Genomic DNA, 23,165 nt, shown 5'->3' on the forward strand with positions numbered 1-23,165 from the left:
GGATCATCCTGCTTTCTCATGAAGATACCTGGATAAACCTCTCCCTTTGTCCCTTCTTCCCTTTTCCTCCTCTCCATTCCCTTACCCTCCCTCCCTTTTTTCCATCCCTTCCCTTCCTCTTCTATCTTCTGCCTTTCTCTTCTTCCCCTCCCTGGTGATGCCCAGAAAGCAAACCCAGAGCCTTGTATTCCAGCCAAGCACTCTGCCACCAGTGCTCATCCTTAGTCCTAGTTCTTCTCAAAACTAAAGCCTGCCAATGACATTAAAGTTATACAGCAGACCTAATGAATTAGAAAAGTGTAGCCTTTTGATTCCTTTGAGTACAGTACAAGAACATTAAAGAAAAAAAACTCAGGTATAAACTGTTTCCCCTCTGGAGCAAGAGCAGACAAATCTCTTTCCTAAGTATTATATCCCAGCGTCTCAAATATATCCTGTACCTGTTTCTGGAAAGAGTTGCCTGAGTCCTTTATCAATCTAAACGAATGGCATGGGCCTATTTCTGTTGATGTCCCAATTTTAATGTATAAACAAAATCCACCTGGGCTTTCATTACAGACAGAGTATTCTGACTTAGGAGAGAAACATATTCTTTCCTTTTTGTGCCTTAAAATTCATTTCTGAGGCTGAAGGATCCTAGTCCTCGTGGTTGGTTAGGGAGTAGTTAAGAAAAATACCACAAAAGCTACACCGAACTCTGTAATTTAAAACAGCAGACAGTACACAATTTCACTTTATAACTAATCACCTTCCAATTTCAACTCCCTTTACTCATTAGGCTCTGTACATTATTTTAGCTCATGGTTTTGGGATTGTAATGTGTGTTAGCCTGGCTCTGTTACTGGTACAGTCATCATGGCAGGAGTGTATGGCAAAGAAGTCCTGTTGCCTTCACAGCAGCCAGGAAGCAAAGATATGGAGAAAACCAAGATTCTAATACTCCCTTTAAGAACAGTTTGGGGCTGGAGAGATGGCTCTGAAGTTGAGGGCACTTGCTGCTCTTGCAGAGGATATAAGTTCAGTTCCTTGGGCACTAAGCATGCACTGGTGTACACTCATACATGCAGACAAAACATCATATATACAAAATAAATTTATTTTTAAAGAACACCAATTTCCCACAACTAAGGCTCACCTGCTAAAGCTATAACCCCCTCCCAACAACACCATGACATGGTAATGAAGCCTTTAACAGACATAGACTCTATACATTGATACACATGCCAAAAATATTGTCACATAGCCAATGAGGTAATTTCTGTTCTATTGGCAAGGATCGCTACACCTCAAATTATTTTGCACAGTTTTCATTCTCAAATCAGCAAAATAACAATAGAGAGGATAAGTTAGCTTCAGATTCTGCCCTTTGAAAATATATTAAAGAGTTGTGGACAAGTGGAGTAGACAGAGAATAAAATTATCATCTTAGCACAGGGATAGATAGATTGAGAATAAAAGGATCATCATGTAACATCGTGAAAATATCAGTAGTTACAAAAAGACTCTCCCTTTGGAACTTAATTTTTCCCTTGTTTCTGCTTTTTTAACTTTTATATAATCTCTGAGATATAAACAAGGTATAAAGACCCTTTGCAGAAAGGTTACTGGGAAGGAAGGTATAACTTTACCATCTTAGGATTCTCTGGGAGGTTGCTTTTGCTGTGGGTACATTTCGAACAAATGGAAGAAGAAACTGTCATTCTATAGGGCAGAACAAAGTATTCCAAGCAAGGGGTGAAACTGGAACAAAATGGGGCACTAGACATGGTACCTAATTCATCTTCTCCAAATCCCAAGATGTGACCTGAAAAGTAGCCTCGACAGGAGCCACTGGCGCCCAGACAGAGCGGCTTTTCTTGCCATTGCTTGGTCACTGGGCTTTGCTGGAGGGTTAAGAAATTCCTATAACAAAACAAACCACAAAACACAATGAGAATACACCTTGGTTTACTGTTGGGAGCCGCAGTGAGCCATGTCAGTATCCGCCATTCCAAGATGGCGCAGACATCGTGTCCTCCCACTAGTAAACAATTAACTGCACAGCTGCAAAGGCAGAAAGCCCGCCAAAGTCACTGGCCAATCCCGAGGCGTAATATTGGGTAATGAGTGAACAGCCAATCAGAAGTGAACACGTCACTCTAGGGTGTATTTAAGCTGTGCCTCTTCCTGTCTTTGGCCCTTCGGCGTCTTTCCACATTAGCTGATACAGAGTAAAGCCTCGCTGTGGTGATACCCAAATTCCGTGTCTCTCCTATCTCTCTTCCACCCGCGAGAGGGGACACGGGAGGTGCTCGGAACAGTTTACAGGGCACTCTAAGATGTTTTAGAGTAGACTTTGCAATGAGGAATTGTCACACCAAAGACACCACTTCTCAAGGGACAGGGAATATACTCTGCAGTGTACAGGGACACTATGAAAGTACCAGATGAGGATTAGGGACTTAAGATAAGATGTGGTTTAGAGGGGGCATTGAAAACAATTCAAGAAAGAGAGCCACTCAACACTAACTCCCAGAGAGGACACTTTCCAGGTGGCTCTCAACTGCAGGCTGTAATGCACGGGAAGGGATGGGTACAGCACAGGATTGGTTCAGTTCTTTGCCTTTTGCAGAAGCCAAGCACACTAGGGCTCCTCTTGCCTGAGTGTCAGCAGCTCAAGAAAGAACCTCTCAGCATGGGTTTCCTCAGCTTCTTATCATCACCCACCGTGAGACCTTGAAAATTTAGGCTATATTTTTATTTTGTAGTAACTACTTATCATATTGCACGGTGCTTCTCAAGATCCTGAGGGTTTGGCATTCCCAAAATTTGTAGTCTTCCAGAATAATATTTTTAGAACAGCTTTTAGAATTCCTTTAAAACAAGTTTGGGAATTAGGGTGAGAATAATGGGAAAAGTCAAAATAAATGGAAAATCCCTCAGAGGACTTTGTTGCCTTTAAACATTGGCCCTGTTGAAAAGAGTCTCCTTGGAAGCATCTCTTTCTTCAATTTAACTTCCAGATGCGGGGAAACACCAGGAAGTAGTAACATTTGTGTGTTCAAGGTCTGACTCTGGGGGATAGACACTCGGATCATTTTTGGTAGTGTGCCAAGCAATAGGCCTGTCATTTGGTCTAACGACTTGTGGTGTTAGGAAACATACCCATTGCGATCTCCAAACACATAGCTGCCATACAATCTTTCAGATTGGCAGCCTCTGTAAACAAATCCACCAACCAAAGGGCCGTTACTGAATGGCTTGAATTCTAGAAGAGATGGCTCACTTTCTGGAAAAAAAAATAGTATTAGAGCAAATGAAACATTTCCAGGAGTAAAAGTGGTACAGACCAAGTAATGCACATAATAACAACTTAATTCCATATTGTGTTTCATAAGGCGAGACATGGACCCTGTTCAGACATACTGATGAGAATAACGAAACTGTTTCTATGGCAACAAAGCTCAAGCTTTAATGAAATGAAAGCGCTCACCAGGACAGTTTTAACTGTCAGGATACACCAAGATTCCAACCCAATCCAAATCTAAATATTTTGAAATCATTGTTATTTACTGTAGAACCAAAATACTTTAAAATTTGAGTTTTGAACAATAAATGTCCACTAAAAAAATGGTTCTGCTTACATTTAGTAAATCAAATCAGACCTATCAAATCATATAAAATGTTTCAAAAGTTTTAAAGGTTCACACTTTAATGGAAATAAAAACATAGTACATAAAAGGTCTTTAAACCCACATTTACTGTATTCTTAAGAACACTGTTTCTTTAGTGAGGCATGTTAATGGTTCTGCCTATAGACTCACAAGGAAAACAATGTCTGTTCCAGACAGTCCTTCAAGCTACATGTGACAAATTCACCTGACAGTTACCTCTCATGCATTTAATGTCAAATAAGTCACAATCAATAGGTGGTACCTTACGGAAGAACCTTTGTAGCAACAGTCATTTTGAAGACCCTTTTCTTCCCACATGATTAGGATAAAGCTTGGAGAAGACAAGTTTTAAATACCCAACACCAGAACAGAAGATGTAATTGAATGACTAAGGTCACGAATACCAGAGTCAGGCTACTCCAGTTCATAGCCATCCTTTACTATTCAGATCTGTGTGATAACTAACCTTTCTTTACCTCAGCGTCCTCCTCTGTACAATGTGGCCTATAATAGTGCCTGTCACCTACAGTGAGTCTCTGAATGTCTTCACAATGGGAGCTGGGTGAACTTTGAATGTGTTTCAAAATATATAAATGTAAGTACTGTTAATACTCTAGATGGTTTTCTCTGGAAGTTCATTTGATTAGTAGAATTTAATTAAGTCTCCAGATATAATGAAAATCCATTGAATTAGTGTGGCTTGTTAGATTTTTTTGTTCAAACCATGTTATCCTTTGGTTTGGCTTTTATAAAGTATACACAAACACACAGAGAGAGAGAAAGAGAGAGAGAGAAAGAGAAAGAGAGAGAAAAAGTGAGAGAGAGAGAGAGAACAGAAGAGAAGAAGAGAAAGAGAGAGACACAGAGACACAGAGATAACCAGAAAAAAGCAAAGTAAAATAACCAAATACCACATGAACTAGCACAGTGGCCTCATTCTTAGTGCTAGGACAAATAGCCCTGTTGAATGAGTCAATAGAAGGAGCAATCAATTTAATAATCTCAATCTACTCTGCTCTTAAGTCCTAATAATGCTTAATATATCGTGGTCTTCAAAAGGGAGTAACGTAGTGCAGCTTTGAGAAATACTGAGTGTTTTGGACTTCATTATCCAACTTTTTTGTTTTTAAGTTCTCTGTAAATACTCCAGTAATCATGTTATTAAAAATAATGTTTAAACATTTTATTCCCATGACTTGTTTTTACAAGTCAATTAAGTTGTTTTCTCTAAAAGAAATTCATTTTAAAATTATTTTTATTAGAAACATTATTTTCCTAATTGCTGAGACTTGCATGTTGAATGTTCAGCAGTTCCTTACCTTTAAGGCTTATTTCTCTGTATATAAAATGTTAAGACAAGTTCTCCTATATCATAGTGAATAAGGAGAAATTCCTCACCTTGGGTCTTAGATGAGCAAAATACAGCCACTGACTTTTGAGACCATTAAACTATTTGAACCTACAGAGAACCATTCAATCCATGGGAAAGGTAATTAAGCAGAGAAACCCTCGGGGTGTAGGGAGTCCTTGAACCTTTAAAAATGGAGCGATTTACTCAGCGGCCTTTGCCAGGCCAGTGTTTTTGTGGTTTCTCAATGCTCATTACACAGACTCTTTTTCTCTAGTTAATATACTAAAACCAGTCTTTACTAAAGCAAAAGCAACCAGGTATGTTTCACTCACCATAATCTCTCCCTTTTATTATCTGTAGGATTCTTGCCGATGATCTGTTTTTCCCATTGGAATCTGAGCAAAGTATTGTTAAATTGATGTTTATATCAGTGGGATGTCGATCCACGGCACATCTGCATAATAAAGAGGCAGATACTCATTAATTTCTCCCAGGGTCTCTTCCTGACAATGAAAGGAACGCTTTGTGGGCTGGCTAGGATCCTATGAGTAATTTAGTTTGGATATTCTTGAAACCACTGAAGGAAACATCCTGCTGAGTTTGTTTACTCTATTGAAGCTAATGACCTCAGGAGTGTGTTTCTTAATTCTTCTGGCTATCTTTCTTCTAATGAATGTTCTCACTATCTTAAGAACCTTTGTTAGCCTATTGGTAAGTATTGCCTCATGTATAACACATTGGCAGAGTTTGAAAATATGAATCAATACTACCATCAACTCATCTGTGCCACATAGGGTATGTAATTCATTAGTCTTAGAACTAGTGTTGTGTTTCTTACATAGAAGGCTTGCTTTAAAAAAGTGACATACATCTATTTACCAAACAAAATTCAAACAAAAAACAGTGTTCTTGCTATTTGGGAAGCATGTAGTCTTTGTTGTAGGGGTGAGGGGATACCATTGTGAGAATTACGGGGGTTTTGGCAATCTCCTTGGCCTTGATCCAGCAGATGACAGCAGTGTTACCCTGCTCTTAGCCCCTCATCCCAGTTGTGAAATCCAAAAATGTTTCTACACATTGTCAAATGTCCCCTGGAGGCAAAAGACATTCCACTGAGCAGTGCTTTTTGGGCCAACAAAATACATTAACTACTTATAAACCAAACCACTGGGCTATAAAATAAATTAAAAACGTTAAAAAAAAAATGAGAGCAGGGGCTTCAGAGACAAAGAGCCACTCAGCAATTATTATGACAAAACAAAACAACAACTGAGTGGTCCAAAGAGTCCAGTCACGACGAAGAAGCAGGAGATGGGACAGTTCAGCAGCAACAGGGCCTCCACTGTCCTCTGACAGTGACTCCTTCAATACAATATCTGGCAGGGCTGGAGACACGGGTATGGCATATTGTGACTTAATGAGAAACTTTAGTCCCTACAGGGCTAGAGGATTTTTTATACTACCTTTATTTATTTATTTATTTATTTATTTATTTATTTATTTATATAGAGAATCAGTGACAAAAAGAGATTTTCAACAAGAAGCAGCTCATGTTGAAGAAGAGATTGTCTTTTCCCGCATGAGTTGACTGGGGGCTGTGAGTGTCACGCCATCCTTACACTCACAGCTTCTAATGTGCAAAGGGAGCCAGACAGTGAAACGGATCAGCAGAGGCTATGATAATGGATAGCTGTAGCAGTCCACTTGTCTAAAAGCAACACAGAGTGCACACCGCCAAGCATGGCTGCTGCTGTCAACCAGGGACTCTTGGAGACAAATGATGTGCCAATGCTGTCTCATTAATTTCTCACTGAAAAAAACGCATCCTCCTGGAGATAGTGGTAAGTTGGGGTAGGGGAGGACCATGATAATGTGCACATAGGGCTTGCACCACTAATCTTTGCAACTTATCTCACATTCATTGTGAACTTATTAATTAGTCTTGAAACTAAAAAAGAAGATGGTGGACTGGGAGATGGACCCATAACAAGAATACTTCTTGTGCAAACAGAAGGACCTGAGTCTGATTCTCCATCATCCTCATGAAACTCAGACATGACACAAGCCTATAACCCAGTACTGAGGTCTATTGAGGGGCGTAATAGATAGGACAGAGCTTTCTGACCAGCCACCCTCACTGAAATATCTAACTTTAGGTTCAATGAGACATCTATTTTAAAAAATGAAGGACAAGAGAAAGCTGGATGATAGAGAGGGGACATCTGACCTCCTCCTTTGCTCTACATTCTACATGTATCAGTATGGGCGTGCATACACACCATGCACACAGATTTAAAAAAATTAAAGGTGCTGTACAGGCAGCTATCACATAGTACTACCAAGAGTAGTAGTACCTAGCTTAGTACCATAAGACAAGGTGCTTAATGACAGTGAGCTTTATTTATAGCCAAGAATGGTTTTTAGTTTCCTTTCTCTTCAGTAAGTCTCTCTCTGCCTGAGAGTCTCTGGGAAGGAAGCAGAATGCAAGCAGAATTTTTCTTTAGCCTTCAATTGCCAGAGGAGGCAGGGCTCTGTGGCACAGGCATCTTGCCACAAGTAGGTTCTGGAAAGGGCCTCATCCTGTGTTTTTGCACTGAGGCTTGGACCCCCAGGAAGGTTGCAAGAACCCTCCGGTGGGAGGGTGGTGACTCAGGCGGCTTCACTTCAAAGTGCTGCTTTGCGGTGTCTGTGCGTTCTGAGCTATAGAAATGGAATGTGACAGTTTCCCCCACATCCTGATCCCACCTTAAGTATTCCCTGCTGAACAGATTTTAAGATCTGTGGAGATGCCAAAAAGGAAATGAACTGTGGACTTGGGCTTTGATGGGGCAAAGATGAAGGGCACGAGGGATTATAAAAATAAAAAGTTTGAGAAATATTCACCTTGCACATAGTGAACACTCAATAAACATTAAATAGCAATAATAACTAAGCTAATAAATGAATGAATGTGGCCACATACCCCTCAGTCTGAATGATAGACCAGACTGGACGTGGTTTCCATCAGAGAATGTCTGTTAAAGTTCATAGAATTTTTAAAGTGTGCCTGAAATCCTCCACTCTATAGACTTCTTAGTTTTCTGTTCTTTATGGTTCATTATAGTATAAGCAGAAAACAGTAGACATGAATTCCTTTAGAATTTGTAAGTTTCTGAGGCATGAAAGATGCTAACATTTACCTCAACTCCTTGAAAATGAACACTACCTCATCATCTTGTATTAAGGGTAGTGATGACAGTAGGGACTGCCCAGGTGTGAGGTGTGAAGTGCCGTTCTTTGTCCTCTTTCCGTGGACTCTTATATAAGCCCAACAGAGTCCTTAGAACACACTTGTTCCGGCTCCTGTTTAGCATATGTGGTATTGTATGAATGTACCCCACCATGCTCACATCCTGGGACCCTAATCCCCACTGCAGTCTGTTGTGCAGACAGGATTCAGACTCTGTACTGTAAGAGCGGTTGGTTACTGTAGGAATATGTTGCACATAGGAGGATGAGTTTGGCAACTTTTCTGTTTTCTTCCCTCTCCTTTGCTCTCACCTTCCACCATGAGATGAGGAAGAGAGAAATCTCTCAACAGATGCTGAGCAGGTGCTAGCATCATGGCCTCCAACTGCTCAGCATCCAGAACTGTGAGCCAAAACCCATATACTGTTTGTAAATCACCCATATGTGGTATCTTGTTGAAACAGCTTACAGCAGACCAAGTCAGCAAGGAAGATAAAATTTAGAGGGATTTAAAGAAAGAAAGGCAAAGGTTAACTAATAATCTTGGAAGTTTTCTCTATGAACTTGAGTTTCTGCTTGTCTAGTCTTCTTTAATCTTCTTCACACATGAATGACAGAAAGTGGGCTAAGTAGTTGTTTAGTTAATGGCTGGTATGATTTTAGAGGTACAAAGTGATACTACCCCTTGCTACTTGGTAGCTGAATATCTTCTTTTTCTTCCTAGATCTCAAACCAGTCTTGTTTTGAAAGCAGGGATGAGATGGGCAGATGTCCTCACCTGCCTGGATCATGGAGGCCGTGGGCAAACACTTCTGGGGGCTGGTTGGTGCTGTTGAAGTGGGGGTTACTCCGTGGTATGGAATAAGGCACATTGCACATGTCAGTGTCCACGTCCAGCCTCAGCACAGAGCCTGTGAAGTCACTGAGAGATTGAAGGGGAGTGAGTACACGCAGGTTGTTTGTCTCGCTGCCCTAACAAGAAAGAAACCATCCCTTCAGTTTGACTCAAAAGTTCTTGATTTCCAAATTTCATGTGGCAAGAAGTGAGACTAGGAAAAGTTTGGGTTCTAGATGTGGGGTGGACTAGGATGTGGAATAGTGGGCTGCTTGCTCTTCGTGTGTGTGTGTGTGTGTGTGTGTGTGTGTGTGTGTGTGTATGTGTGTGTGTGTATGTGTGTGTGTGTGCATGCGTTCATGTGTGTAATCTGTCCTCTTTCATCTTTGCCAGTCTATGTATTTTATGTTCCCCAAGACATTAGACAGAGTGTGGGGCAGCAGCACGGATGGATGGGGGTGGGGGAGCAGCTGGGCCCAGAGGAAGAGATACATAGTGCTTGTGTGGCAAAGCAGCATTTGTAGCAATAATTTTCTTAGGACAAACTTCAGCATAAAATAACCTCATGTTCAATCACTAGACATAATTTCCAGTTATTGGTTCAGACCCCTGTCCTGGCATTGAAATCACGTTACTGTCAAAAAGTACTGGCTGGTAAGCAGCCTGTTACCTTAACCCATCCATCTCTTCCATGTCATCCAGTGTGATCATACCATCCCCAAGGATGATATACAAAAAGCCATCGGGACCAAAGAGCAACTGTCCTCCAAGATGCTTCCGGTGGAGTTCGGCAACTTCCAGAAACACCCTGGCTGTTCTCACATCGACTTGGTGGGGATTTTTCCTGCATGATGGAAAGGAGAGAACGCCATGATATTGCAGGTATAATGAGAACTCACTGGAAAAGAAGGGGTGTATAGACACACAACCACACTTGAACTAGAGCTCATCGGAATGACAGCCCATTAATCTCTGTCTTAGGAACATGGTTGAAGTTGAAATAATTGAGAAAAAAATACCAAAGACACTATTTTATTAGATTTCTTTTACACACATACATGCACACGCACACACACACACACAGAGAGAGAGACAGAGAGAGAGAGAGAGAGAGAGAGAGAGAGAGAGAGAGAGAGAGAGAGAGAGAGAAAGAGACAGGCAGAGAGATATGCACACACGGTGTTTTAAGTCATGGGATGGTTCTGCTCTAATTACTAATTTATGGCAATAAATTAGTAATAAATAAATAATAAATAAATAGCCTGTGAAGAGATGAAGAAGAGAAAAGAACACACAAACTTTGATCTTCCATGCACATTAGTTAGTGATACCTGGATACTGTGTATTCCACAACCCTAAGAATGTGGTCGTGAGGCCCGATAGCCCACCGTTCCTGGTTGGTAGTATAAGACACATACAGCTTTCCATTTTTCTTGTAATTGGGATGAAATGCCAGGCTTAGCAGACCCCTTTCGTCTCCTCCCTGCAGTCAGATGGAAAACACAAAGAATCATGAAGTTAATTATGTTCTTTATTGTGTTTCAACTGGAACCCGGAAAAGAGTCTCTTTCTTTCTTCTGGGTAATCTTTGCCCAACCTCTTTTCTTTTCTCCTTTGCCTACCACACAGAAAAGGATTATAAAAGACGTCTCTATGTGGTGTTCTTTAAAGGTTAGAACAGGACAATTGTCCTGTGCAGTTACGTATGCATGAGACCCTTATGCCACTTTAATCAAGTGATTTGTGCATGTAATCTTGGGAATTGGGGAGAGCAGTTTAAGCGCTGTGAGAAATTCTTTACTGGGTTACAAGGTTGCTTGTAGTGCATGGGAGACAAATAAAAATGGTTCACAATCAACAGTTACTTCTAATCCAGCTCACCAAAAAACCTAAAATCTAGTGTGTGCTGCCAGCTCCCACTGTCTCGGCAATATGTTTAGAAAGCAGTTAAATTGCTTGTGTAATGTATAAACCTTTGTTTCACCCGGAGGCATCGACATCAGTTGTCACAACGATGGTGGTCTGTACATTATAGCTAGGTAACAACGGCTTTGGCCCATCTACACAGAGAGGAGGTATTTTTAAGTACATCCCTAACTCTGCAGAAAGTAGAAGAATGAAGAGCTGGGAGGAGATCGAAAGGTCAGGACCAGAATCAGGGTGGGGAAAACACTAGAAAGAAAAGGGGATGCTAAGAAAGAAAAGAAAAATCTCAAACAACTCTTTTGTTATTATATGAACGTCAAAGACTGTATACGTTAGACATGCCAAATGCTAAAGCAATTAAATTATCATCATGTTGTGAAACAGAAAGACACTTTATCTTCATTTTCTGCTAATTCAGCTTGTGGAAATTCAATATGATCCTAGCATCTGCTTTGTCCCACAAGTAGTCAAGGAATGTCTATCTTGGAATCAAAGCGTCTGAAATTATCTAGATCAGAAACTTAAATTCCATGTTCTAGGAAATGAGTGAACATTTTTCTTTGCAGTCTGGTGAGTCACCCACAGCAGTGGTGGCATCCTTTGTCAGACACTGAATTCTGCAACCTCTCATCCTCTACTTATGCCTGTCATTTCACATCTGCTTTGGCAAAATACAGGGAGAAATTAATTCCTGACATGTTAAATGGGGAAAACCCTACAATGCCAAAGCTTTGCAGACCATGGTCAGTAAAGGTTGACCATCATGTTGAGTCCTATTACACAGCATTTGTCACCAGCACCAAACAGCACTGGGTGCAACTTATGTGCTACATCAGTCAGAGAACATAAAGTTTTAGGCATAAAATTCATTTCAATAAACTTGTTTGAATTGTTTCATGGTTCCAAGATAAATTTGTTTGGCTATGTAGCATCCAAAGTAGAAATAGTCAGACTCTGAGAGGTGCATTAATTATACACTGGCTGGAAATGTCTAGGACCTACTGAATCATTTATCCAAGCATTAACCTTTCCACACATTGCCATGTGCCTGATTTTAACTTTAATCATTAGAGTCAGATGCTAATGACTATGATTTATGAATGAGCCTCTGCTTTGTGTGGATTATTTTGTGATAATGATTTTAAAACAGACTCAATGCTGGTGTTTTACTGTTCTCATCACTGGAGATAAGTATCATTTGGATGTCTTAAGGGACATCAGAAGCCGAGATGTATAACCAAGAATTGAATGTACATTGCACGTTTCAACCACATTGACATTGCATGAGGAGGCCCACGGGTAGAATTTTGACCATTATTAATTCTCCTCCCCAGTATACTCCTCTCTAACCCTGTGGGACAGGTTAGGTGCTGCACATCTGCTTCACCAATGGCTGTGGTCACTGCAGAAAGCCTTAAGCACTTCTCTGTAGTCCCTAATCAAATAGTCAGAAATACAGCCAGAGGAGGAATGCAACAAGGCTCAGAATTGTGCTGGTTGCTTTCAGGAATCAGAGATGTAGAATGAACTGGTCACTGGTGGCCAAGTGGAATTGAGCTGCAAACATATGTACAAGCAGGAGTGGGCATTTGTTCACACCCATGAATCCAGGAGTATCACAGACACTTACTAAAGTGCCAAATTCAGAGAACAAGTGAGTTTTGAATGAAATAGATAATACATTTTTAAAAAGTCAAGAATTCCATTTTTTTTCAAGTTACAGGATTGATATTTGATTAATTTAGGATGTAGGATCTGCTCTTTCAAATTGCCTTCTGGATGTAAAGCTGTGTTCTGGTTGGTTTGGAAACTTGACTATTTAAGCCATCTCCAACAAAAATTTTTCCTGACTATATTGGTGAAAAAAATTTCATGTGTTGCATAAATTTCATGGCTGTCTCTAATAGCCAGCCAAGGCTCAGAGATTAGAAGGTCTGTTAACTCTCCTACAGAACCAAGAGACTAAAAAATATTTTCAGTGAAAAATATCAGTGACAGGTGGTTCACCTGAATTGGCTTTAACAGTGATGCTGTCTATTTAATTAAAACATGTTATAAGCAAATGCAAACCTGCCTTTGATGTCTGGCTCATTTTTCAAGGTTTACATGAAGAAGCATGCTGATTGGCACGGAAGGGTGACTTCATGCCTGGGCCAGGAGCCTTCTTACAATGACACTATCAGATATTTAAGGCTTTGAGTCCAAGTGACTATGCACACAGAGTCATGAGACACAAACTAGAAGCTAACAGGGCAAACGCTGCAGAACAGTTATCAGCAAAGCTCATGCTTAAGAGATTCCCAATCAAGCTAAAAAATAAAGGAAGTGAGGAAAGAAAGGTTTGCAAAAAATCCTCATGCTACTTTAAGTAAGATCACAGTTATGTGTTAGGGTTTCAAAATGGGCACACTTGCCTCTCTGACTAAAGGCTGGCATCTCAAGGTAGCATGCCTGACTTCCCTTCCCTTCCTCAACCCTCCAAATACTACGGAAATCTGGACAGCTCCACACCAACCACAACAGGATACTCAAAAGAGGATTGTTGAATGATTTGAGAACAATGTTCTTAAACCGTTTGGAATCTTGAGATTGACCCATGTTTCAGAGGAAGACAGTCAGAAAAGCTTCTCTGGGGACTTTCAATAAAAAGCCAGCTAACTGCCATTCAAGTCTTGGGAGCAGCCTCACAGGATATGAAATTAACTCCTCTAAGTCCTGAAGGCTTTAGTGGATCAGATCTCCCCTTGCAATGCTGGGATAAATTCTACCTTATTGAGCAAAGCAAAGTTCTAGCCAGCTGTGAAAGAATATTCTTCTTTGCATAACAAGAAACGTCCATTTGAGAAAGATAAGTAATCATAAGATGATTATAACAGAAAATACATTTTTTTTCTCTTTAAGGGAAATTTTGAGGTATTTATCTTTCCCTCTGATACTTTATGAAGAAAACTTTATATTTTCTTTTTAAACGTTTAGATGTATTTATCTTCATGTGTATGAGTGTCTTGCGGGCATGTTTGTAGGTGTATCACATGCATTCCTAGTGCTCCTCAGAGGTCAGAAGAAGGTATTAAAGCCCCTGAAGTTAGGGATGTCTGTGAGTTGTGGGTGTTGGGGTCAAAGCCCAGGTCTTGTGCAAGAGCATCAAGTCCTCCTATCTGCTGAGCCACCTCACTGACACCCTCCCTCTACTTTCAATATGGGCTAAACTTAATTTATTCTGAGTGTTCTCTTTCATTTTTTTCCATCCCCTTTGTGGAGTGCTGTCTTGAGTAGCTTAGAAAGGGGCAACATGGAACCGGAAGCCGGAAGCACCACTCTTCATGTGGGGAGCTGCATGAAACCGGAAGCTGGAAGCACCACTCCTCAAGTGGGGAGCAGCATGGAACCAGAAGCCGGAAGCACCACTACTCATGTTTACAGTTTTCCATAGTGTTCTTGTCCACGCCTAACTGACTGGCTGACTTCACGTTCAGACTTCCTTCTGCTGCAACCCTTACTGTCTACCATACTCTCAGTGTCTAGGGTTAGCGATGAGGGTATCTTTGAAGGAGGCGATTGTGCCTTCTGCATGAGCATTTTAATCTAGTTTTTCAAAATGGCCTCTACAGACAGGTGTGATTGCATGTGCCTGTATGTCCAGCACTTACAAGGCGGAGGCAGAAGTATCAGGAATTCAAGGCCAGCTGTCTTACATAATGAGTTTGAGACCGACTTGGGCTACCTGCTTCCAAACAAAACAAAAACCAGAAAAAGGGATTCTGAGCATATATGCCTTACTTTTATTAGGCATAACTTCGCCACCTATAACATGACCCTGTGGCACTCAGCAATGAAGACGCATAAATAGTCCTATAACTAGATTACTGCTGCCTTGACCATGAACAATTAACATTAATTGAGCAGATGTTTATTGAGTACCTACTAGGTGTCAGGTTTTGCTTAGCAGGGAGGATAAGAATTCTGGGTGCTCCAGGAGCAGATACCATTGTGATTTTCAGGGGTTTTGTTCCCACCACACTCCTCTAAGATGCTGATGTTTTTGAGTGGTTAAGCAATACTGCATCATTAGAAATGGCCATTTCCAAACAACAGGAGTTGCAAATAGATAAATATTTGGGCTATCTTTTCACCAAAGGTTGCTTTGTATGAATATCTGAGTTTTCTCAGATACACAGATTTAGCAACTCCAAGACTTATTAAGGAAAAGGAAAAGCTTGGCTTCCTGGCGGCTAAATTACTAATAAGAATTAGTCAAGTTTCTACAGACAGTCAGGCCATTCTCTTACATGTCACCAGAGCACAGGTAGGAGGGACAGCCTCAGGTAAAAGAGTTGTTCGCTTAATCCCCAAAGAATCTCTGAGACTTAAGAGCAGAATAGGATAGTGGCATCTTTAATCGTTTCTGTCACATGTCACATGACAGGACAGACGTCCTGTCAGGCTGACTTTCTCATTTCCTCTATCAGCTGTCACCCCTGGTATACAGAATGAGAGGGAAAAGAGGGCTAGCAGACTAGCAGACTTGGCAACTGATATGGCAGCTTCTTGTACAAACCCTTGCTTTCTGTGAGTCTAGAACTTTCTGTTATACAGATAAGAGAAAATAAGTAGGGTTTTTTTTTTTTTTTTTGCTTGTTTGTTTGTTTTTAATTGTCATTCCAAACACAATACCAGATTATATCTTTACAAAGCTCATGGCTGGAAGCAGATATATTTGTGATCTTGGTCTATACATTAAGATTCCATGTGAGCCTTGAGGGTTAGAATAAATGTTAGCAGAGCTGCCTTCTTTATTGGAGTCTCCAGGGGATACATTGCTTTTTTTTTTTTTTTTTTTTTTTCCCATTTCCAACTTTAGCAGCCTCTTTCATTCCTTAGTCCATGTGTTTTTCCTTCCATCTTCAAAGACAGCAATAGCAGGCTGAATCCTGAATCACATCAATCCAGTCCTCCCAGCCCTGCTTCTGCTTTCTGCTTTCAGAAATTTGTGAGCACTATGAGTCTGTCCAGATAACCCAGAATAGACTCCCTATCTGAGTGAAGGTTAGCACTCTTAATTCCTTTGTACTTTCCTGAGGATATATCTTGGTCAGGGACAAACCACAAGAATCATTTAATCTACCTTTTAAAATGTGATCCTAAGCATTTAAAACTTGAGTCTTTTTGGCCATAGCTTCTGGTGGTGGCACTTATCTACACGGTCACCAGAAGGCACAGAAGGAAAGCCTGTCATGGCACACCTGTTAATTTAGCTGTCAGCCTAGAAATTGATAGGATAAAAAGCAGAGAGGGTGGGGTACCTTTGGCAGCCGTGCCAAGGTTTGCTGCTGAGAAATTATGCCATGCAACAGATCTAGTGTCCTTACTTTTTGGAAGGATGGGAGAGCAGAAGGCCATTTTAGAGTGGAGACATGAGATAGAGATAGGGAGAAGGGGAGGGAGAGGGAAGAGTGTGAGGGAGTTGGGGGCCCATTTATGGGCAGCATACCCGGCACCTGGCTATAGCAGGTGGTGACATAAGCTGCTAGGTCTCTGAGAGCAGGCCAGTGGGGATACCTGATCACTAATAGAAACAATCCCAATGATCTTCAGAATGAGTGACAGAGGAGAAGACAGTTGTATAAAAAATATTTGTATGCATAACTTAATCAAGAGCAAAAGTCCTGTGCCAACTGCAGGGGTCCTCATGACCCAGGAGATATTACAAAATATGAGAATGCATGGCTGATGAGAAATCTCAGCATTTTAAGTTAAGACTTTATGTTTTTATTTTAAACTGTATCCTATATTATTTTTCTTTGCTCGCAGTTTTGAAATATACTGTAGGGTACTTTTTTTTTTTCACCTTTTGGAAAAGGTAAGAAACATTGTTTGTTAGCAGTTCTAAAAGTGTAATTTAATCTCTGAAGAAGAGCCAACTCCCATGGGGATCTTGAGAGAATTTATGGGAAGGAATACATGCATAACAAAAGGTACAATTTGTCTTTATCTCTAGTTCCTGGCCCAGAGTCCCAAAACCCTTGGAATTTCCTGAGTGATAGGAATGTCTTTTTATTTATAAAACACCCTTTCAATTATACCTGAGCTCTTGCTAATGGGGTGAATATTTATGGACCCCTAAATAGGTCAGGAGTGGAATTAGCAGCCTGAGAAGTCAACCCTGTGACCAGAAAATTGAACCCTTTAGCTCTCCTCTCCCCTCACCCTGAGAGGAACTGATGACTAAGTTCAATTACCAGTGGCCAAGCATCTAATCCATCTGTCCGTGTAATAAAATCTCCATTAAAAACTCTTGGGCTTTGGAGCTAGTTCAGTGGGTAAAGTGGTTGCTGAGCAAGTGTGAAGACCTGAGTTCAAAAACCCAGAGCCCACATAAAACTAGGTGTGGTCCCTGTAATCCGACACTACTGCTTCTGAACAAGAGGAGACAGGAGACTCCCCATGTGCTTACAGGCCAACACACAAAAAGAACAAGGCAGAAGGCAGGGACTCACACCTGAGGCTGTCCTGTGTCCTCTGAATGTATACCTGCCCACACTCACATGTTCCCTTTCTCTTCCTAAATGGTGGAGTCAAGTGAGGTTGGTGCTTCCATGTGCCAGAGGAGTATGTAATATAAGGTAATGGCCTGAATACGAGGAACTCTTTGGTTCAATGTATGTCCCATGGGAATACCTTTGAGATATTCTGAAGTTCAGTTTGCTAAAACATCTCCAAAAGATGAAAGAGTTCAATACAATTAAGTGGTTTGAAACACAGTCTCTTTGTAATGATAAAGGAACAAAACAATGAGCTTACAAAAAAGCATCATCTCTTAGAAACAGCACCACACATTTTCCTGAAGAGAGATTTCAGAAGTGTCAGTACCATTTAAAGAAAATAAAGATTGTCTTCTATGCTTTTAGGCTTAATAAAAATAAAGAAAAGTATAAGTTATTTCATGGGATTAAAAAGTATGAAAAAATGAGAATTGTTTGGAAAAAGAAAAAAGCATTATAGTTCACTAAATTATTCTGTTGTGACCTACAGGCTAAGTACATTTTGGGTCATATTTTGTGAAGTATTTCTGGATGAAGGTGTGTGTAGCTTGGTGTTTAAATGTATGTTTCATGTGCACAAAAGGCTCTTTGTACAATGCACACGCGCACACACACACACACACACACACACTCGAATACACCATTTTTAAGATAACTGTAAAAGGGTGAAATATTGGGTAATTACTTTGTTAAACACAACTGAATGTCAGTTATGTAAAACAGGAATTAGAACAATTCTCCCTGAGGCTGGAAACTTCTTGAAGGTGTGCCCTCACCGCCCTGGGAAGACATGTCATAACAGTAGCCTGCGCTGGGCCCTTATGTCCCAGAGACTGCACTATGGAATTTTTGAGTGCTGGTTTTAACTCTGCAGCAATTTCAGGGTTTAGTACTATGTCACTGTTATCCTTATTTTTTGGAGAAAGGATTAATGAATTTGTCCAGAATGCATAATTAGAAATGTCAGGGCGGGGTTCGTCTGTGATGGAAGTGGTACCTGTGTCACAGTCTGGGACCAACTATTTCCTAAAACACAGGCTAGGTCTTCTTCTCATTCACTGCTCTACAGCTGAAATGGTTTTCGAATAGTCAGGCTTGGCTTTCAGAAGTCCTACAGGGGAAAAGGATGAACTCTGTATCTTAGTTATTTCACCTAATAGGTATTAGTTTAACTTAAATTACACCGTTATTTTTTAAACATACACAGTCATATATTTCTGTTATCTTTAAGAGATGTTTTTCCCTCTGGGAAAATAGTAATTTATTTTTTTTAAATTTAATTATCTGAAAAATACCTTAAATTTAAATCAAATCAAATTAAATTTTCTTTCTTTCTTTCTTTCTTTATTTCTTTCTTTCTTTCTTTCTCCCTTTCTTTCTTTTAGTAATTTATTTTTAAACACAGACTTTCAAAAGTCCAAAGAGACGGAAGCTGGAATATCAGCTTTGTTGAGGTAGAAAAACAAAACAAAACAAACAAACAAACAAAAAAAAAACAAGCAAGGCATTTACATGGAGAAAGAATTGTCTACTTGCGCATAATTAAACATGAAAATATATTTATGTTGCTTATTAATTTTGTAAGACTGTAGGGGCTTAAACAATGATGCAGACAGCAGATCGCACAGACAGGTTTGCCTAAACTGGTGCTGTTCTCCCAGCTTCTCCACAGCATCAAGTTACACCTACGTTTCGTTGACACCTCCCCCAAAACCTGTCATTTTTTTGTTATCTTTAACAAGAGAGTGTTGTACTGATAAAGGGACTACTAGAGACACAAACAGGTCCTCACTTGTGCCAATTTCTGTGGTGTGATAAATAATCTTACCGAAGCCAAGTAAAAATTGTCTGACGCCACCGTTGTGGTGCTGTGGAGAGATGTAACCGTTCTCTGAGAGGCTCCACCCAGCAGCCAATGGAAAGAGATACAGACAGAGACCCATAGCCAAACCTTAGATGGAGCCTTACAGAAGAGTTGGGATAGGGACTTAGGGACTCAAAGAGGACAAGAACCCCACAAGAAGACCAATAGAGTCAACTAACCTGGACCCTTTAGGGAATCCCAGAGCCTGAATCACCAACCAAAGCGCAAGCATGAGCTGGGCCTAAGCCCCCTGCTCATATGTAACAGATGAGCAGCTTGGTCTTCATGCGGGTCTCCCAACAACTGGAGCAGGGCTTGTCCCCAGCCTGCTGCCTGCATGCGTGTGAATCTCATTCCCCAAAATTATCTGTCTTGTCTGCCCTCAGTGGGAGAGGATGAAGCTATTCCTGCAGCAACTTGACGTGCAGGGCGGTTGGGGTTGAGGTTAACACCTTGAGGCGGACAGACTTCCCCTTCACAAACGAGGAGGGGAGGGTGGGATGGGGGAGGATCTGTGTGTAGGGTGTACTATGAGAAGAAGGGGGTGCTGATACTGGGATATAAAGTGAATAAATAAATAAATAAATAAATAAAACCAAAAAGTCTTCCATAAAGGGTGCTTCCAAGATTGATGATGAAAACATGCAGTGGACTATGGCTCTGAAGATTATTTTAGAACAATGCTAGCTGACATAACACATGCTTATTTAAACTCCAAGCTTACTAACTTTAGATCCAAAGTTGATCTGGTAAGAGCCTGTCAATTTGCAAGTACGGGGCAAACCTTATTTACAAATAATTCCTTTGAGACAAAGGGAAAAATTGAGAAAACACCCTAACTTCTTAAAACTTTTTTATAAGTCTATGTATTTGTTATTTATCATCTACTTATCTATCATCCATCTATTCATCCATGTATATTTATTTATTTATTTATTTAAGACAGACCTTTACTATACAACCCAGAGGGGCTTGTATCTTGCTGTATAGTCCATAAGGTCCTTGAACTCATGACGCTGATGCCTGTTTTCCAAGGGCTGAGTGAGCAAACAAGCCCAGGTTCAAGTTTACTTTCCTCTCTGGGTGAACTGTCAGTCAGTCTATTGTCTCAATACTTGGAATTAGTTTTTTTGAAAGTCTATAATGAAGACGAACTTTTAATGAGTTCATAAGAATCAGGACCATACTTTCATAAGGATAAAAGTCATTTTTATGAATTATTTGCAATATTAGATCTTTATAGTGAAAACAAATGAAATAAGATGAGTTGTAAGGTTTCATTCTCCTCTGGAATCTCCATGGCATTTAGTCTGACTATTGGGTTTTAAACAGACACAGGACTATAAAATATATTCCTTTCATAGTTGCATGTGATTTATATCTGTGTAGTTGGAAAAATAATATTTTTTTCCTGCCAGAAATGGAGAAATTTAGGGCTTTTTCAATAAAGGCAAAAAGAAAACCATAAACAATAAAAAGATAAATGCTCCACTCCAGTGAAGCATATAAACTTGCTTTTAATGAATTTGACTTTCTGGTTTTATAAAGTTTGCTTTTTATGACGTGTGGCTAAGACAGTGGTTATGTGGCTAAAACCATTATCTTCACATTGTTCCTAGACATCTAAGGCTGGTGCACTTGACTTCCCCAGTCATGTCTCAGGGCCCTTTCTCAGTGTGTGTTTCCTCCTGTGACTCCACATAAGAGCTCCGACTGACTTCCATGAGTACAAGAATTGAGCAATTAAATAAGATTTTTGCTTTGAAAGGAAACTATGAAAGAAAAAAAAAATCCAACCAACCCTAGCAGTTTAGACCACCAAGGAACACTAATAAATTTAAGGAAATATGAGGTTCCCTTCATGTGACCTCTCTTGAGAAGTTATATAATAGATTGCTGGAACTTCAAGGTCACATAAAAATTATGGTACTTTAAAAATTATTTTCTGAGTTAAAGTTTGAACGGATATGATTTATGTGTCAATTAAACTTGCAAGTTACCAAAGTAGCAAAATCAAGTTGTTTGGCTCTTTGATATCATCATGAAGCACCACTTTTATAACATGATTAAAGCGCTGAGTTCCAGCCACAGCAACTGAAGGACCAAAACCAATGATCCATTTTCATATAAAGTCATTTTTACCACATAAAAGCAGTCATAATCAATAATTAGAAAAACTATGTGTTGTGCCTCTATATCTAAATTGAGAAAATATGGTTGGTATTTTATATCTTATGTACTTATATTGTCATCCTCTTCCTCCTCTTCCTCCTCTTCCTCCTCTTCTTCCTCTTCTTCTTCCTCCTCTTCTTCCTCCTCCTCCTCCTTCTTCTGACACAATCTCTCCCAGGCTAAACTCAAACTTTGTCTCCTCCTATTTCAGATATATACACACCAACCCTAGTTTAGTATTTATGTATTTATACTAATTTTAGATGAAAGTAATCAGTATTTGTGAATAAATGCATCTTTAATAGAAGTATGGGACTGGTACTATGTTAATTTGAATAAAGTCTAGATTGAAGACTCTACAATAAGAGGTAGGATTTACTAAGAAAGACTAAAAGGGGCTTGGATATTATTATTATTTTTATTTATTTATGTATTTATGTATTTATTTTGTGCATGTGCATGTGTATCTGGTGGGGAGAGAGATGGAGGGAGACACATGGGAGCCGGCATGTCATACTGTGCATGTGGAGGTCAGAGGACAACTTTGGGGAATTAGCTGTCTCCTTTGCTATTGTTTCATGGGTTCCACGGATTGATCTAGGGTCACCAGGCTTTTGTATTGAGCCCTTGTGTTCATCAAGCTATCTTGCCAAGCCCCTGGATTTCATAACGTTTTAAAAGGAACAATTCGAGGAGCAGAGAGCCTTTATCGGAGGCGAGGAGAGCTGTCCACCCTTTCCCTGAGTTCTGCAGGTTGTCAGTGGAAGGAGGTGCTCATCCACATCCTTTCTCAACAGAAACTTCACTTTAGGTCACTAGGGACAATGGAATGTGGGGACAAAGGACCCATGTGCAGTGATTTCTGATGTTTAAATCACATCAGACCGTGCTCTCAATGAGTAAAAGACAAGCAATAATTTCTAGTATTTTCATACACACATCAGGCAACCCAGGCAAAATTCCCAGAATCCCATGGGGAAAAAGAAGAGTTTCTGGTACCAAATCACAGCACAGAGACAGGGTACCTTTTCCTATCAGCAGCATCTACTCTCGAATACCTAAGGCCCCATTCACATTTATCCTCTGGACTCTCAGAGCTGGGCGTCCAGCCCCTCCCTCCGTCATCTGTATGATGAGGTAAGCAGTTGCTCTACAGCCTGGGCACCACATCCTATTCATTCCTATCGCCACACTGAAGAGCATGAACTCAGAGTTCAGACACTAAGTCTACCATAGGCTTCCCACATATGAGCCTTTGATTGGGGGAGTTCTTAGAACTCTTGTGTTTGTAGTGTACAAGGACCTCTGCTCCCTTGTGGGTCACTGTGAGGTAGTTCATAGAAAGATCAAGGAATAGCTTTGACACATTCTTGGTGCTCAGTACAAGTCTACATTATTCTCATATGCCATGGCCTGGGCTAATATGTTCTAGTTGGAAAGCAATATTTTAAGGAGAGGTGGTTACAGATAAATTCGTAATTAGTGTTTAGGGAGAATTCTGTAAGAAAAGTATAGGGTGTTGTGGGAAAGAGTATTGAGGTTAGGGTTCAACTCATCAAAGGGCTTAGGGAAGGCCTGCATGGACTATGAATTC

General features: G+C 40.3%; 1 protein-coding gene across 1 annotated transcript in view; it reads right to left on the reverse strand.

Moving 5' to 3' along the window:
* The window catches only part of Hhip (hedgehog interacting protein), an 87,874-nt gene that overhangs the window by 15,263 nt on the left and 49,446 nt on the right, over nucleotides 1-23,165 (reverse strand). The window contains exons 5-10 of the mRNA XM_034522159.2: nucleotides 10,399-10,550; nucleotides 9,738-9,911; nucleotides 9,011-9,154; nucleotides 5,337-5,458; nucleotides 3,145-3,268; nucleotides 1,772-1,902 (exon numbers count right to left, since the gene is read on the reverse strand). Of these exons, the coding sequence (XP_034378050.1) occupies nucleotides 1,772-1,902; nucleotides 3,145-3,268; nucleotides 5,337-5,458; nucleotides 9,011-9,154; nucleotides 9,738-9,911; nucleotides 10,399-10,550 (847 nt within the window). The remainder of the gene's footprint in view (nucleotides 1-1,771; nucleotides 1,903-3,144; nucleotides 3,269-5,336; nucleotides 5,459-9,010; nucleotides 9,155-9,737; nucleotides 9,912-10,398; nucleotides 10,551-23,165) is intronic.

This window comes from Arvicanthis niloticus, chromosome 18 (genome assembly GCF_011762505.2).
Source record: "Arvicanthis niloticus isolate mArvNil1 chromosome 18, mArvNil1.pat.X, whole genome shotgun sequence".
Taxonomy (NCBI): Eukaryota; Metazoa; Chordata; class Mammalia; order Rodentia; family Muridae; genus Arvicanthis; species Arvicanthis niloticus.